The sequence below is a fragment of the Aspergillus pseudotamarii genome (assembly GCF_009193445.1).
Source record: "Aspergillus pseudotamarii strain CBS 117625 unplaced genomic scaffold BDV38scaffold_31, whole genome shotgun sequence".
NCBI classification, from domain to species: Eukaryota; Fungi; Ascomycota; class Eurotiomycetes; order Eurotiales; family Aspergillaceae; genus Aspergillus; species Aspergillus pseudotamarii.
Window position 1 is genome coordinate 216,580 of NW_022475045.1, and position 14,752 is coordinate 231,331.

Sequence of the window (14,752 nt, forward strand, 5' to 3'; positions counted from 1 at the left end):
GGGGAACAAAGAGGATAAATAGTCCGTGATGACATCACCTGACTTCCACCCGCGGGATGGCTGAGTCAGCGCGGTCGGGGGCCAATTGGCGTCGTTGCGACAAGTCGAGTATTGCGCCTGAATAATAAACCAGCAGCATCACCATCGTACTACTTCCTACCTGACCAGACTAACTACATTGGTCATCTCTCAGCCTCCTAGATCATTTGTTGTCCGGCTGACTTGACCTCATCGGCTGCTCTATCACGCAGAAGTACATTCATTCTCCGTTGCTCGGAACCATTTATTAGTCCTAACCCTCCTTGTGTTTGCCTGCGCACTCGTGTCTTGTGCCTCCAAAATGTCTATCATTCTCGAGCCGCCCGAGTTGGCCTTCAAGCGTGAGTATACCTTTCGGGATTGGGCTCCTTCATCATTGACTCGGGGCTAAACAATTTGATCGCAGGCCCCTTCAATCGTGAAGTCTGCCAGATCCTACATCTCAATAATGAAAATCAGGAGCCTGTTGTTTTCAAGGTATGCGGAAGGACACTCCCCTGAGATCTCGATCGCACACTAAGAGTTGCTCGGTACTAGGTTAAAACGACCGCCCCGAAACAGTATGCAGTCGCTCTCTTCCCTACTTCATCTCTGCCTACAGTGATCGTGGTGTTTACTAACATGGATCAGCTACTGTGTTCGCCCCAACTCGGGACGGATAGAACCTGGAAAGAGCGTCGATGTCCAAGGTGGGTTCGGAAATCAACCCTATGATGTCGGAGACCTCATAATGTCTAACTATTATAAAAGTGTTACTACAGGCCATGAAAGAGGAGCCTGTCCCGGATGCCAAATGTAAGGACAAGTTCCTCGTCCAAACTGTCGCGGTAACTCGTGATATGGAGTTTGCGAACGTCACTTCTATCGTACGCCTCTCTTGATCGATATTTACGGATCAATACCCTAACGGTCTCATAGTTTGAGAAGGCTTCCAAGGCTTCAATCCAGGAGCGCAAGATCCGCGTGAACTGGTTGTCCGCGGAAGACTCTCCAACCGCCGAGCAGAAAGAGACGAACGGTGTTGTACGTTTCACATCATCGCCCAGCCTTTCGCATAGGTCACCCCAGGACTAATCGTTTATTTAGAATGTGCCGGATGACGAACCCCCTGCCTATACTTCTCCCGCTGCCAACTTCCAGACCCCTGCCGTAGGAGCTGCCAGCAAAGTCGCCAACGACACGTCACCAATCCCACCGCCAGATTTCAGCGATAAGCGAGACATCGCTACCCCACAGACGAATGAATCCAAGGCTTCCTCTGCAAAGGCAACCATTGCAAGCGCTATTCCAACCTCGGGTGAAGACCTAAGTGCGCAACTTGCCGAGGCTAAGGCGCAGATCCAGAAACTGAAAGACAGGCTGGCAGATCAGGGCTTGAGGCAAAGGAAGATCGGCGGCGAGACCGAAAAGTCAGCTGCGCCGGCGTTGCAACAACAGCACGCTCAATCTGTCGAGTCCGGAGTGCCGGTGCAAATGGTGGCTGGTTTGTGTCTGCTAAGTTTCTTGATTGCGTACTTTTTCTTCTAGTCGCCGATCTTTCCCTCTTTATCTTTTCTTTTCTTACTAATTCCACTTTTACCCCCCATGTTTCAATTATTTTGTTACAGATGAACTGTATTCCTTTTGAGTTGCTTCCGTGGCATCGTTCCTAGCCTCAACGCCCCCTTATATCGTTATTTCCCCAGTTGCACTCTACACCGCTGTTGCCTTATTCATACCTCTTGTCTGCGTTTTCGTTTCTACTTTTCTTTTTCTATCCTTTTCCTTTCCCTTTCCCGTTCCTTTACCTTTGATCTTCCTTTTCTTTCCGCCTTTTTTCTCTTTTCTATTGTTCCTCTATTACTTTCTTCGATTTCTTATATTCGACCATGACGACCAAAATGGACGCACAGAACAGCAATAGAAACAAATGTTAAAAAAACAATTTCCAATCATACGAGTAGTCCGACTTTCTATCATGTTTTAATAATTTCCACTTGCCTTATTGAAGCCCAAGCCTTGTCAAGTATTGTTAATATTGATTTAGTCAAGACAGACATCGTACGCTCGACTCCAGGTAATGCGCCAGGCCAATATGACCCTTGTGTGCTCCCTTTCACTTATATGTATTTCTACGGCCGCTTTATTCGAAATTAAAGAATCAAGTAAACATCGTCGGACGCCTAGTAACACCCATTCACTGAATAATTACACATGGTTTAGTCTACCCGACAGCAGGACCGTGGATATCATCTCTATTCTATAATCATCAACAGTATCCATAACCCAGTTAGTAAAATCAGCGATAGTACATATACAAATCAATTTTGAAGTTCGCTCTCCTTCCACCCATCTTCATTCTCCTCCGGCCCAGCCGACTCAGCCGAGATAGTCTCTCCGCTACGTCCGGACTTCCCGCCACCACCGACAATCCGGCCCCCCTGGGCTCTCTTAACCCGACACCACATCCCGACATTCTTGTCCAGAATGAACGTCCAGATAACCCAGACCCAGGAACGATGGCAAGGCAGCGGCTCGTAGAACTCGCTCGCGATGCGATGAAGCGCATGTAATCTTGTCCAAGGGATGGCGGGGAAATCGTGGTGTTCATTATGCAGACCGACGTTGTAAGTCAAGATGTTGAGTGGTCCATAGTAGGAGTATGTTTCGGGGGGAGGGAGGTTATCCAAGGGGTGGGGCTGTTTCTTTTCGGTGGATTTCGTCTTCTGCACTGTGATAGACTCCGTTCCGTGGTCGACCTTGGAGAAGAAGTAATGTTCTGCGATGAAGTGGCCTGCGCATGGATGGAGCGAGCCGGCGAGGAACGAGCTGAGGATGAGGTAGAAGAAAGGCTGTAGTGAACCGCCGCAGAATTTTGTGAGGGCGTAGTCGAAGGAGAGTTGGACGGTAAGATTTAGAGCGTGGATGTAGGTGAAGGGCGGGCTGTAGATGAACATAGGCCGGACGGCGTAGAAGAGGATCTGGAAAGTGCAGAAGAAGGCCTTGCCGAGGAGGGAGTCAAGGAGGAAGGCTTCAACCGCAGTTGGAAGATCGGTATCGAGGCCTGTGACGCCGAGAGACTTATGATGCGTTAGGTGGTAGGGCTAGTTTTATATTGTCAGTGACTAGTGGCTTCTGGCGGTTATACCCTGGACATGACATACCCGGAACGCGGCGCTGTAAGGCAGCCCAATAGGGAGATTGGCAAAAATCGCCAGCAGGCGATTACCCATTGGAGACCGGAAGGCCAGGTTATGAGAAATTTCATGGATGGCGAGGAAGAGATTCTGATTGGCGGTTGCTCCGATCAAGTATGCGGTTGCAAGGAACCGCCAGGACAGCATCGAGGTGTCCCGGAGTAGATACGCACAGCATATCTGGAGGGAGACAACGCCGAACACGACGTATTTGGTGAGAGGTTCGGGACCGCAGAGCTTGGTTACCTGTTATAGCGAACCCATGAGATTAGCGGTGCATGAGATGGAGCGGTGAAAGATGTTGAACGCACCTCTGGATGGGCCTTGATAATCGCTTGTCGTCTTGAACGGTGAGGCTCTTCCGTATATGTCCAAAAGAATTGGTCCTCAACTATAGACGACTCTGGCGGTGGAATTCGAACCGACTGCTGGTCATTCTGTGCATCGAGGGCCTTGTTCGCGGCGGACACGCGGAGATGCGGAGTATCGGTGGTCGCGACGGCAGAGGACATGATTAATGGGGGGCGGGGTGGGATAGGGAAAAGGTGATAGATTTACGCCATGGATCGAGAACGGGTAAAGAAGGGGAGAAAGAAGAGAAGGAGGCAATGGCAAAGCGACGATCCGAGTCTTCTGATTAATTGCAACGACAACGTGAGTCGGAGTGGATTGTTTCCACGTGGGGCCCTCCCGGCGCCACGGATGGTTGTGACTGGTCCGATCTACCACCTTGCCTATTCGGGAATTATGGTTTGATATCCTGGATCCATGGGTTGATCCAGTCCAGTGTATACCGAGTATACCGAGTATGTTCATGACCATTACTATTGATATCATTGGGTTTTTCTTGATCTCATAATGCTATAAGCAAAGTAACATATACAACATCCAATCAAACGCCCTGGTTTAGTAATCGTCTCCACGACTGATCACTTCCTTAACGTTGGGCCGGAGGACAATAGTCTGCATGATCAGTTAGTTGGAATTCTCAAGTTTCAGGTACAGCGGGGTGGTGCGGTCTTACATGTTCGTATTGGGCAGTGTAAGAGCCCTTGATATCGCAAAGTGGCGGGTAGTCCTGGACAATTCCGGACGAAACCAGGTTGTTCAACTACAAATATGTCAGCAAGCATTTCCTAAGGCCCAGAGAGCTTTATCGTCTTACTCCAAGAAGATATTTGTCCTGTCCAAGTCGGTCAAGATAACGACGGCAGAAAGGCAAAGTGCCGAAGTTCTTGTTGATCACATTCAACAGGTTCTTGGCCGAAGAAAGACGCAGAGGTACCGGAGAGGCATTAGGAACCAAGGCGTAGTGGGATGTTTCCATCTATTAGCAAGTTAGCTCCGTCTAGACTCACAGTATTTGCCCAGTAGCACGCTTACGTCTTCTCTCACGTAGCCCTTTCCGGTACTACCGAAGGTCTCAATGGCGAAAACTTCACCTTCCTCCATCTTGGTCTGATCACCACCCTTCACAATCGGAACACTCTTGCCTCCGTGGATGACGTGCTGGTCAATGTTGTGACCGTTGAGATTCCTAATACACTTCACGGGATGCATGGTCCCGTTGATTTCGACTTCATAACTTTCCATGGCCTCCTGGATGGCGGCACCAATATCGCTCATGCGGACGTCAATACCCGCTTCCTGCATGCAGTCATCAGCAAAAGTTCCATAAAATTAGGAAGTTGGAGGCATAGCAGCATACGCGAATTCCAGTATTGGTAGCATCCTTAACGGCCTCAAGCAATGGGTCGTAAACTGGGTCGAAAGCCACAGTAAAAGCACTGTCGACAATACGGCCGTTAATGTGCGCGCCGAAGTCGACCTTCATCACATCTCCCTGCTGCAACACCATCTTATTGCCCGCATTGGGTGTGTAGTGAGCGGCACAATGGTTGATGCTCAGGCCGCAGGGGAAACCCATACCACCCTTGAGGTTGTCACCTTCCTCAAGACCCTGGTGGCCAGTCAAAGCACGCACCGAATCCTCGATGCCCTCAGCAATCTCCGTCAAGGTCTGGCCCGGCTTGATGGTCTTCTGCGCATACTGACGGACCTGACGGTGCACCTCGGCACCCTGACGGTACTCCTGCAGGAAATCATTGTTCATGCGGTCGAGATAACGCTTTTCTTCGTTGGTCGTGCGGTACAAGTTATCATCCTTATACTCGACGATCTCGCCCTCAGGATACTGCTTGCCGGCGAAGAGTTGAGACAAAGGGACCCGCGGGGGCTCGCTCTGAACCTTGGCACCGCCCTTCTTCTTCTTCTTAGACTTGCGCTTCTTCTTTTTCTTGGCGGCTATACATCACCGGTTGTGGTCAGCGGGGTTCCGTCTTCCTTGACCGGGGGTATCTTGGTTGGTTTAGCACACCTCCGTTGGCTCCGCCTTCGGGAGCAGCGTTTCCTTCATCAGCGTCATCATCCGAGTCGTCCTCTGCCTCTCCGGCTTCTGCTTGACCCGCGGTAGGGGCGTCCGCTTTAGCGGCACCGCCCTGGCCGTTCACTGGGACAGGACATATCTTATCAGTTTAAGTGCGATCGTCACTGCAAGAACGGGGTAAGCACTTACGGTCAAGCTTCTGCAGATCCTCGCTAGCCTGAGCTGCCATTATCAAGAGGATTTGACACAAGAAAATCCGTTGGCGGGGTGCAAAAACCTGCGTTGGGTGGGCAGAGAAATCTGACGGCGGAAAAAAAAGAGGGGAGCGGCTGCTTTCGGTATTTAGTATTGAAGGGTTCCAATGCCAAGACGTAACTGCCTTCTTTACCTAGTATTATATACCCAGGCATACTGAGATACTCCCTCGCCACTGTAAAACTGCGAAAGAATCACTCTTGTCGTTCGTACTACTTGGTTACTCGATATTGATGTAATAGAGGACTCTGTATTCATCAAGTGGCTTGCTCTGTCGTGTAACTTTGTATTGTTTGGTTCGAGACTCAATACTAGATGGTCGCGTGCACAACTGGCTTTCATACCAACACTATGATAGATTTACCTTTATGTGTGTCTGTTGCACGTATGTATATATTTTCTTTAGTCCAGTTCTATTTATGATGTCAGTTACAGTACGGAGTGGTGCTGAGGAAACCCTGTGTTTTCCTAACAAAAGTCCAAGATACATACATGGGTGAAACACACGGTATTATCCAACTATCAACGATGCATCAAGATAGTAAGTAGAACGAATCCAACAGTTAAATAGCTAAATAAAGGAAATAATAAACATATTAATAGTAGTCAAACGCTAAATTAGCTTCTACATATGAAATGAACGTACATACCTTTAGCCCCTTCCTATAGATCGACTAAAGTTAGATTATCAGATAACAACCGATCAACCGATGACGCAGCACCTCCGATGAGCGGCGGAATTTCCTCACTTTCCTCCCATCCTTCCGCTCCCAATCTATATCCAATCCAACCAACTACCTATTGTTTCGCCTCCCAATCACCCGTGCCCTCTCTCCCAAGTGCAAGCCACCCCTATCCTCTATCATCAGGATCGAATGACAACCAAGACACGTCCAGAAACATGATATTTCCTCGCGTGAGGACCCCCGGCATTCGACTCCGGACCACTCATCCACACACGCAGCATTGGAACCACACCCATCCCACATCATACACCAGTACAACTTCGTTCTCGACATCGCCAACGAGGCGCGCAACGAGCCGTGAGCCGAATCACTATGAAGTCCTCGAAGTGCCCATAACGGCGTCACCAGCCGAGATCAAAAAGTGCGTATACCCCTCTATACCACCAGATCTCCTGGCCTCAGATACATATATATGCCAAGGGAAAACCACATTCACTTTACACACGGCCTCCAATCACAATTCCACTAATATCTACCAAAGAAAAAGGCTAACAGTAAAATTCCCAACTTAGAAACTTCTACGCCCTCTCCCTCCGCCACCACCCAGACCGCAACCGCAACGACCCAAAAGCCTCCTCACGCTTCGCCCGAATCTCCTCCGCCTACGAAATCCTCGGCAATCACACCAAACGCGCCGCCTACGACCGCGAACACGGAATCATTGCCCGCCACTCAACACACAGCACCGCAAATCCTGGCCAACATCCCATGGGCAGCTACAGTAGCTACAGTGCAAATCTGCACACAAAAGGGGCATCATACGCCGGATCGCGGCCAGCTAGCGGACTGAGTAAACGCCGGGGACAGTTCCGCGGGCCGCCACCCAGTTTCTATGCGCATGGGGGTTACGGGAATAGGAAGGCTCCTGGAGGAGCGTCGTCGTCATCAGCCGCGGGCGGCTGGAGCGAGCATGATCCTACAGCATTTATTTATCGAAACCCTGTGAATCATTTCAATGCGCCAGGGCATTATAAGACACAGTCAGCTGAGGATGCGAGACGGAAGGAGAGGCGGTCGAAGGAGATGGGTGCGGAGCTGAATGAGCAGTATATCGGAAGTCGCGGGGATTTTGCTGTGCGGTTTATTATCGTTTGCGGCATTCTGGTGGGCGCTGGTTCTATGACGGGTTTCATCCGTTGGCCTGGGGAACGGAGCACGAAGGCTAGCGGTAGTAAACCTCGGCGGAAAGAAGATTGAGTCGCATATATCCTATAGTTTAGTATATAGAAAGTGTTTTCTTCCCAATCGCTTATGTACAGTACCTTTAGGAGCTAGTGAGATGGATTCTTAACAGACTATATACCCCCAGGTTGAGTCGTGCACGGTCCTGGCTCCCCCGCAGCTGCGTTTCCCTTTGCTTTTTATAGTTCTCTCAGTAGGCCCGTTAAGGTGGATGGGGCATAATGCAGCCCGTGCTTATCGACTTTGGTTCGACTCACGGTCACCATATCCATCGCAGCGGATATGCTAGAACATGCTTGTCAAATCACCTGACGTTTGCTCTACAATGGAGGGACGATCGGTCCTAACTGATATACATTGATCATGGATAGATACGGTACACGATTAGTAAGGTTGGCATTTGATCACACTCGCCCGTTCCCAGCATATCCGCGGAGCCTCATATATATGCACCCATTCCGAGTACAGCTATATGACATCTAGAAAACAACTGAAGATAGAAAAGAGTCTAATATTATTCACAAATTACTATCCTCAAGCTAGCGGAACACGGTATTATAGGCGTGGAGAGATAGTACAGAGAGACTCGCTTAAGCCTCGAAGGTGAAGCTGGCACCGACCTTGTGGGCAGCCTGGTTCAGGTTCTGGGTATCGAAGGAAGCACCAAGGCCAAGGGTGACACCAGGGCGGAGCAGAACGTTGTAAGCCAGAGCGGCGACACCACGGTCGTTGATCTTGGCCTATTTTGTCATCAGTTAGCGCTGTTTCACCTCACGTAGACAAAAAAAAAAAAAATTTGCATACCTTGGCGAAGGAAGAGGGGTCGAGTCTGTACTTGCTGGCAACCTCAAGGCCGACGGAGTTGCCGGTCTTGGAGTCCCAGGTAGCCTTAGCACCAGCCTCAACCTGAGCGTTGACGCGGTGGTAGTAACTGGCGGCGAAGACAGACAGGTTGTTGCTGGCGGTGATGGCAGCGGAGTACTGGGGAACGCTGTAGCCAATGGCAGCGGAGTACTTGGTGATGGCAGCCTTCTGGACGTCGTAGCCACCCTCAGCACCAACAAGGAAGCCCTCGTGGCCGAGGACAGCGTCGAAGTTGGCGGAGGGGCCGTTCAGGAGGTCGAAGAAGGCACGGGCGTGCAGGTTGGGCTGCTTGAAGTGAAGGTTGACCTTAGCACCCTTGGACTGCTTGGAAGGCTGGTACTGGGTGAGGATCTCGGCCTTGAGGCCGTTGGCAATGTTGTTGTCGAGCTCGAGCTTGGTGTCGAGGGCGTTGGCAGTGGTCCATGCCTGGGTGAGGGTGAGGCCTGGGCGGGGACAGAATATTAGCAAGACTGCATGATGGCTAATCCTGGATGAAAGAAAGACTTTGATATGCTGAGACAAGCCTTGGCCGCATGAAAATGAAAACATGGACCGAGTGTCTCGCAATATTGGGCAATTGGGATTGGGTGGTTTGCGTATGCGACGTTTGCGTCTTTTGGGGCCTTTACCAGTGGGCTTGTCGACATACTTGGCCTCGAGCTATAGGATTAATCGGTTAGCATCATGTCCGGTGAGTTGACATCACTCATAAGATGCAAGTTGTGAGACTTACGGAGCCAGCGATGGGACCCTCGTGGGCGTTCTTGCCCTTCACGTTGAAGGTGACGCCATTGGGAGCCTTGGACTTGACCTCAAGGCTGGCTAAAAGAATACAAGTTAGCTTAGTTGCGCGCAAAATATATTCTGGCCATCAATTGTAGGCCGAATAACAAGACACATACCAGCGCTGGTGTGGTAGAAATCCTTGTTAAGGAGCTATTGCGCAGAATATTAGCACGAAAATCCTTCCCGGCAAGCTATTTGTTGTCGATTTTTGCAAATCAAAGGAATGCACAAGAGCATACATCGTTGGCCGCCTTGGCGATGTCAGAGAAAGAAGCAGGAGCAGACATTATGAATGTGAGAGGAGTTGTTAACGATAACGTGGGTATCGTAAAGGTAATATAAAGGTTGTAAGGGGACGGAAACGGTGAGGGGAGAAGAAGGGAGGAAAGCGATGGGGAAAAGCGAAGGTTGAAGGTTGAGTCCCAAACAACAAGGAAACCACGGGAAAAGCCGCTCTCTCTGATTGGCTGTTTCTCGGTTGCCGGTAAAAGCCGCTAAGTCCCGTGACGTTGATGCCTGGGGTGGACATGCCGTCATCTGCAACTGGACACTTTCAAGTTTTATCCAATGGCAGTAGTAGACACCTTCCATAAACTCATATTACTACTACTAGTACAGAGTAGTACTAGTACTAACATTACCCGTGACATGCCCCTCGTGCCATGAATCAACTAAAATAAAAACTAAATATTTTTACCTATAATAGAGCTACAACCTGAAAGAAGGCATGATTATACAAGAGCTAAGGGGAACAAGAGCAGTTTTGAAAGGGACTTCATAACCCTCCGCGCTGTTTGAGGCGGAAAAAAACACTTTTCGAGACACGTCTCTAATGCATGAGTCTATCCCAAATACCCGACATAAATTGCAAGCATAATTATTTAAACATTTACTCAACATGGTCGTACTTGGCGTTGTGAGTCGCAATAGCTCTGGTGTCAGACGTTAGCATCTGCCTTCTGAGGTAACAAACAGTCAAAGGGAGAGGCGACTCATTGCAAGCTTACCTTCCACTAGGGTCGGTCTGTTTCGACCATGTCGGCACCCAACGCTCAACAGTAGATGCGCAGTAAGGTGGGAAGTGCTCGTCGAACATCATACGGTACCAGTAACTGCTATGGTCAGCTCCTATTTCTCACTCATGACTCTGTCAGGTGCAGGACATACGCTTCCTTTGTATCAGGGATATCGTTGCCCCATTCGGGCTTGGGGTTCTTCATCATTTCATCAGTGACATGAAGTTCAGCATGGTCCTTCAGACCGTCGATCCAGCTGTAGCCAACGCCGTCGCTGAACTGCTCCTTCTGGCGCCAGAGGATCTTCTCGGGAAGGTATGGCTCGACATCGGGCTCATCGGTAGTGTCGAATGCTTTACGCAGGATGTACTTCTCAATGCGCCCCTTGGTGATCATCTTTTCCTGAGGATCAATGCCCATAGCAGTCTCAAGGAAGTTCTTGTCCAAGAAAGGCACACGGGCTTCCAGACCCCAAGCGGAGGTCGACTTGTTCGCTCTGAGACAGTCTGCCAGGTGCAGGGCCTTGACTCGTCTCACAGTCTCCTTGTGGAATTCTTCCTTGTTGGGGGCAGCGTGGAAGTAGAGGTAGCCACCGAAGATCTCGTCACTTCCCTCACCACTCAGAACCATCTTCACACCCATCGCCTTGATCTTGCGGCTGAGGAGATACATGGGGGTAGATGCACGGATGGTGGTCACATCATAAGTCTCCAGGTGGTAGATGACATCGGAAAGAGCGTTAATACCGTCCTCAACGGTGAAGGTGAAAGCGTGGTGCTTGGTTCCAAGGTACCTGGCCACCTCAAGGGCAGCCTCAGTATCGGGAGCACCGGGCAGACCGATGGAGAAGGAGTGCAGCTGTTGGAAAGTGGTGACGGTAGAGAGCTCGTTGCTGTCGTCAATGCCAACCAGATCGGATGAGCCCGTCTGGTTCTGGATGGCTACCTTGGCAGCCTCCTGCATGCGCAAAGTCTCACGCTGAGCAATGGAGGCGACCAAGCTGGAATCCAGACCACCGGACAGCAGAACACCGTAAGGAACTTCAGCCATCAGACGCTTCCGAACAGACTTCTCCAAGGTGTGACGGAGAACCTTAAGGTCGAGAGGAGTCGTGGGGACGGCAGTGGAATCCCACCACTTGGGCTCGAAATAGCGAGTCATAGAGCCGGTCTTCGAGTCGAAAATATGGCCAGGAGGGAAGGCCTCGATCTTATCGCAAACTGGGTGCAAGGACTTCAGCTCCGAAGCGAAGTAGATAGCCCCAGGGGTCTCCGAAGACCAGCCGATGTAGAAGCTAGTGACACCAATGGGATCGCGTGCCGCAACAACCCGGTCTTGCTTTCTGTCATAAAGAACCCAAGAGAACATGCCGTCAAGGTGCTTGGGGGCATCAAGACCATGTTCCATGTACTGAACTCGTCAGCCTCCATCACGTCACTGTTTGCGGCTGTAATGGTCCTTTCGCACGTACCAATGGGATAACGACTTCGCAATCCGAATGTGTTTTGAAGTCATATTGGTTCTTCAGGTTCTTTCTGATAATACGGTGGTTGTAGATCTCTCCGTTGACGGCCAGAGCGAGGGAACCGTCTTCGTTCACAAGGGGCTGAGCACCAGAGTCTGAAAGGTCTTAGCAGGACACCTCGCTTGCGAAGCTTGGCAGGGCACATACCGACACCGACGATACACAGACGCTCGTGTGCAAGGACTGCGATGCGTTAGCTCCTAGTTCCCAGGTGGAGATTCCTTGTAGAATTGAAGTTGACTGACTGGTCTTATCAGCGATGTAGTTTCCGCCTGTTGTTTTCTCAGTATAGTATTCACCAAACCCTTCCACATTTATGACTCACTCCAATCGGGTCCACGATGGCGCACGCTGGCAACAAAATCAGTCTCGACTCTACTGTCTGGTTAAAGACTAGGAATACTTACGCCTTGGCCATGCGCAAAGCCGTAGGCTTAAATTTTTGCACATCAGGGTGGCTGCCGAGGGTAGCAACCGTTAGCGACTTTTGATCCGGGAATGACCCCCGTACCCGCTGCTAGGGTTTCGCGGGGGGGGAGGGATCAAGCAGAAGCAGTAGGGACCTACTTATAACACGCGAAGATGCCACACATGATGACGACGAGCAATTGGCTCACTAGAAAAAGCGACAAGCAGCAAGACGAGGAGAAGAAGAGAAGGAAGAGGAATTGCCACGCGTGCTTTCCGGGAAAAGTATAGGGTATGGGGAAGAGTGACTTTTTAAAATGCGATTTCCGGCGGGGCGGAATCGAGGGGCGATTTCGGCCACAATTTATTCAATCTTTTTTGACGGACGTGACTCACTGATAAGATAACCCGCTCTGGGTCTGGATCGGTGCCCTCCAATGACAGCTTGATTATTCCAGGACTACTCCCTTTTTCTTAAGGTTTTTCGTACGGTGCAAAACTGATCAGATACTACCTGTTCGTACCATGGGAGGTATTGGCGATTAATTGGACACGTCTGGAGCAGACCAATTCGACCCTTAAAAACCAATTCCTCCCCATCCATCAAGCGGATCATTCTACCCCACATACGGAGTACTAACTACGGAAGTGTCAGATCACCCGTTACAGGTAGAAATGACCCTGAGAGCACAGTGAATATACGATGCCAGAGAAGACCCAAAGAAATGGACGGGGTCAGAGAAGCAAAGAACAACGAAGCGATTCTAAAACGCCGTCCATAACCACCCGTTTTGTGAATGCTAAGACGCCACGCTCGCTAGAGGGAGTAAAGAAAACAAAATATCGTGATCATAAAAGCAAGAAAAGTGATGCGCGCATGCGCCACCAGTCATCACGGCCAGAGATATGCATAACACGTCATTCTAGCTTCTCATCCTTCCCCATCCCTTCACAAGAAACGAGAAAGACGCTGCATAGAATGAGATACCTAGTAACGTAAAATCTCTCCCACATGGCTATCTACCAGCCGCAAACATTCGCCTCAACTCGTAATGCGCCATAACCGCCTAAGAAGTTTGGCGAGGAAAGACGCCATATGGAAAGAAAGAAGTAAACCCCCGACAACTTAATCCGGTCTGTCGCAGAGTGGAAGGGTGGCTCAAAGCGTCGGGTTCTCCTTCACAACTTGTCTCACTCGTTTCTCGTATGCCGGGCGATCCTTCTTAAACAGGTTGTATGCTTCCGCCTGTGCAGGCGACTCCGGATTGGGGTCATCGAGCAGGTCCTGAATGCCGAGCAGAATCTGTTTAATGGTGATGGCAGGTTTCCAGGCTTCCTCTTCGTTCAAAATTGAGAGGCAGACGGTGCCTGAGGGGTAGACATTCGGGTGAAACAGAGGAGGGACGAATTTGCCTGTTGTAGTGATCATTAGCTTTCCGCCATGAGACCCAGCAGGGTGACCGCTGCTTTCCACTCCGCTCTGTTCTCAACAAAGGGCGAGAATACGTACACTTTGGAGGTTTAGTCGGGTATTCTTTACATAAACAGGTTAGTCAATACATTTCTGTCTTCGCGACATCGGGGAAGCAGACAACAACTTACCGTCTGGAAAAGTGACATCAAGCTTGAAAAGTCCTCCGTCCCAGAGGGTCTGTGCCTTTCCAGGGACACCACATTCCCAGCGCTTCAAATCCAACACACCCTGAGGGGTTCGATGAGGCTTCGCATAGAATCCAAAAGGGTGGTCACGTCGCCACTGCTTTCTGTACAGATGCACGATCGCAATCAGTATCTGAGAAAAGCCAACCTGAGGCAAGGCCGTAGCCAAGCGCCAAACGATTCTATTACATACCTTTCTTCCGTCAGGCGATTAATACAGAGAGACATCTTGAACGTTGGAGTGGCGCAAAAAGTAGCAACTAGTCGAATCTACCAGAGAATAAACAAGAGCCGAGTGAAGAGTGGGCAAGCTGGATTAGCTGTAGAAAGAACTCTGCAGGGAGCGAGTGGGTAATAAAAGAAGTAAGAAGATGAAGAAAGGATAGAGATGAACAGGAAGGGAACACAAAAGTGGGAATGAGAGGCGCTGTCACCGAACCTGTGGAAGTCCGTGAATGTCCCAAAGTCCCTCTTAGAAGCCCATCGGCTTGATGCCCCACAGCCAATCGCTGGCCGGCCCTGCTGAGATTGATCTGGGTCACCTGACCACCACGTATTAGTACATGCATAACAGAAGTGATAACAGCAGGAGATTGCCAATGCCATATCTATTGATCTATAAAGAGCTCGGATTTTACACACAAAACCAACATCGCTGTTCATTATTGTCAATGCTTCTACCCAATAATCGTGACTCAGAACAAGGCAGG

At 50.0% G+C, this 14,752-nt stretch overlaps 6 protein-coding genes across 6 annotated transcripts; 2 read left to right on the forward strand and 4 right to left on the reverse strand.

Moving 5' to 3' along the window:
- Positions 1-243: 243 nt before the first annotated feature.
- BDV38DRAFT_103963 (putative integral ER membrane protein Scs2) lies at positions 244-1,832 on the forward strand. Its single transcript, XM_032050887.1, has 7 exons — positions 244-380; positions 446-516; positions 577-599; positions 670-728; positions 790-905; positions 958-1,062; positions 1,126-1,832. Exons 1-7 carry the CDS (start codon positions 341-343, stop codon positions 1,564-1,566), a joined length of 855 nt encoding a protein of 284 aa, XP_031912951.1. The 5' UTR covers positions 244-340; the 3' UTR covers positions 1,567-1,832.
- Positions 1,833-2,339: 507 nt separating this feature from the next.
- On the reverse strand, positions 2,340-5,830 carry BDV38DRAFT_271745 (peptidase M24, structural domain-containing protein; the record flags this gene model as incomplete). The annotated part of the gene is made up of 9 exons (XM_032057370.1): positions 2,340-3,122; positions 3,183-3,461; positions 3,527-3,667; positions 4,240-4,326; positions 4,381-4,542; positions 4,599-4,862; positions 4,924-5,519; positions 5,593-5,724; positions 5,791-5,830. The coding sequence occupies 9 exons, from the start codon at positions 5,828-5,830 to the stop codon at positions 2,340-2,342; spliced, it is 2,484 nt and encodes an 827-aa protein (XP_031912952.1).
- A 927-nt stretch (positions 5,831-6,757) lies between these two features.
- Positions 6,758-7,799, forward strand: BDV38DRAFT_283564 (DnaJ domain protein; the record flags this gene model as incomplete). Its single annotated transcript, XM_032060063.1, has 2 exons — positions 6,758-6,963; positions 7,115-7,799. 2 exons carry the CDS (start codon positions 6,758-6,760, stop codon positions 7,797-7,799), a joined length of 891 nt encoding a protein of 296 aa, XP_031912953.1.
- A 287-nt stretch (positions 7,800-8,086) lies between these two features.
- BDV38DRAFT_103841 (porin) lies at positions 8,087-10,053 on the reverse strand. The gene is made up of 6 exons (XM_032050884.1): positions 9,674-10,053; positions 9,551-9,584; positions 9,382-9,470; positions 9,278-9,308; positions 8,589-9,091; positions 8,087-8,524 (listed from the first exon to the last, which is right to left on the reverse strand). Exons 1-6 carry the CDS (start codon positions 9,719-9,721, stop codon positions 8,375-8,377), a joined length of 855 nt encoding a protein of 284 aa, XP_031912954.1. The 5' UTR covers positions 9,722-10,053; the 3' UTR covers positions 8,087-8,374.
- Positions 10,054-10,174: 121 nt separating this feature from the next.
- Positions 10,175-12,724, reverse strand: BDV38DRAFT_103854 (asparagine synthetase B). The gene is made up of 9 exons (XM_032050885.1): positions 12,543-12,724; positions 12,383-12,433; positions 12,301-12,326; positions 12,221-12,247; positions 12,123-12,158; positions 11,922-12,070; positions 10,602-11,860; positions 10,442-10,546; positions 10,175-10,366 (listed from the first exon to the last, which is right to left on the reverse strand). Exons 1-9 carry the CDS (start codon positions 12,566-12,568, stop codon positions 10,324-10,326), a joined length of 1,722 nt encoding a protein of 573 aa, XP_031912955.1. The 5' UTR covers positions 12,569-12,724; the 3' UTR covers positions 10,175-10,323.
- Positions 12,725-13,276: 552 nt separating this feature from the next.
- Positions 13,277-14,574, reverse strand: BDV38DRAFT_103863 (E2 SUMO-conjugating protein UBC9). Its single transcript, XM_032050886.1, has 4 exons — positions 14,236-14,574; positions 13,986-14,146; positions 13,894-13,917; positions 13,277-13,796 (listed from the first exon to the last, which is right to left on the reverse strand). The coding sequence occupies exons 1-4, from the start codon at positions 14,268-14,270 to the stop codon at positions 13,543-13,545; spliced, it is 474 nt and encodes a 157-aa protein (XP_031912956.1). The 5' UTR covers positions 14,271-14,574; the 3' UTR covers positions 13,277-13,542.
- Positions 14,575-14,752: the final 178 nt, after the last annotated feature.

Bases quoted from the DNA above. Each gene is read 5' to 3' on its own strand.
- BDV38DRAFT_103963 (XM_032050887.1), top strand. From the start codon at position 341: ATGTCTATCATTCTCGAGCCGCCCGAGTTGGCCTTCAAGC. The intron at 729-789 runs GTGGGTTCGGAA...CTATTATAAAAG, and splicing joins AAAGAGCGTCGATGTCCAAG to TGTTACTACAGGCCATGAAA. The intron at 906-957 runs GTACGCCTCTCT...ACGGTCTCATAG, and splicing joins TTGCGAACGTCACTTCTATC to TTTGAGAAGGCTTCCAAGGC.
- BDV38DRAFT_103854 (XM_032050885.1), bottom strand. From the start codon at position 12,568: ATGTGTGGCATCTTCGCGTGTTATAA. The intron at 12,159-12,220 runs GTCAGTCAACTT...AACGCATCGCAG, and splicing joins CTACATCGCTGATAAGACCA to TCCTTGCACACGAGCGTCTG. The intron at 12,071-12,122 runs GTATGTGCCCTG...AAGACCTTTCAG, and splicing joins TCTGTGTATCGTCGGTGTCG to ACTCTGGTGCTCAGCCCCTT.
- BDV38DRAFT_103841 (XM_032050884.1), bottom strand. From the start codon at position 9,721: ATGTCTGCTCCTGCTTCTTTCTCTGACATCGCCAAGGCGGCCAACGAT. The intron at 9,471-9,550 runs GTATGTGTCTTG...GTATTCTTTTAG, and splicing joins TTTCTACCACACCAGCGCTG to CCAGCCTTGAGGTCAAGTCC. The intron at 8,525-8,588 runs GTATGCAAATTT...ATGACAAAATAG, and splicing joins ACCCCTCTTCCTTCGCCAAG to GCCAAGATCAACGACCGTGG.
- BDV38DRAFT_103863 (XM_032050886.1), bottom strand. From the start codon at position 14,270: ATGTCTCTCTGTATTAATCGCCTGACGGAAGAAAG. The intron at 14,147-14,235 runs GTATGTAATAGA...GCATCTGTACAG, and splicing joins AATCGCCTGACGGAAGAAAG to AAAGCAGTGGCGACGTGACC. The intron at 13,797-13,893 runs GTACGTATTCTC...TCACTACAACAG, and splicing joins CCCGACTAAACCTCCAAAGT to GCAAATTCGTCCCTCCTCTG.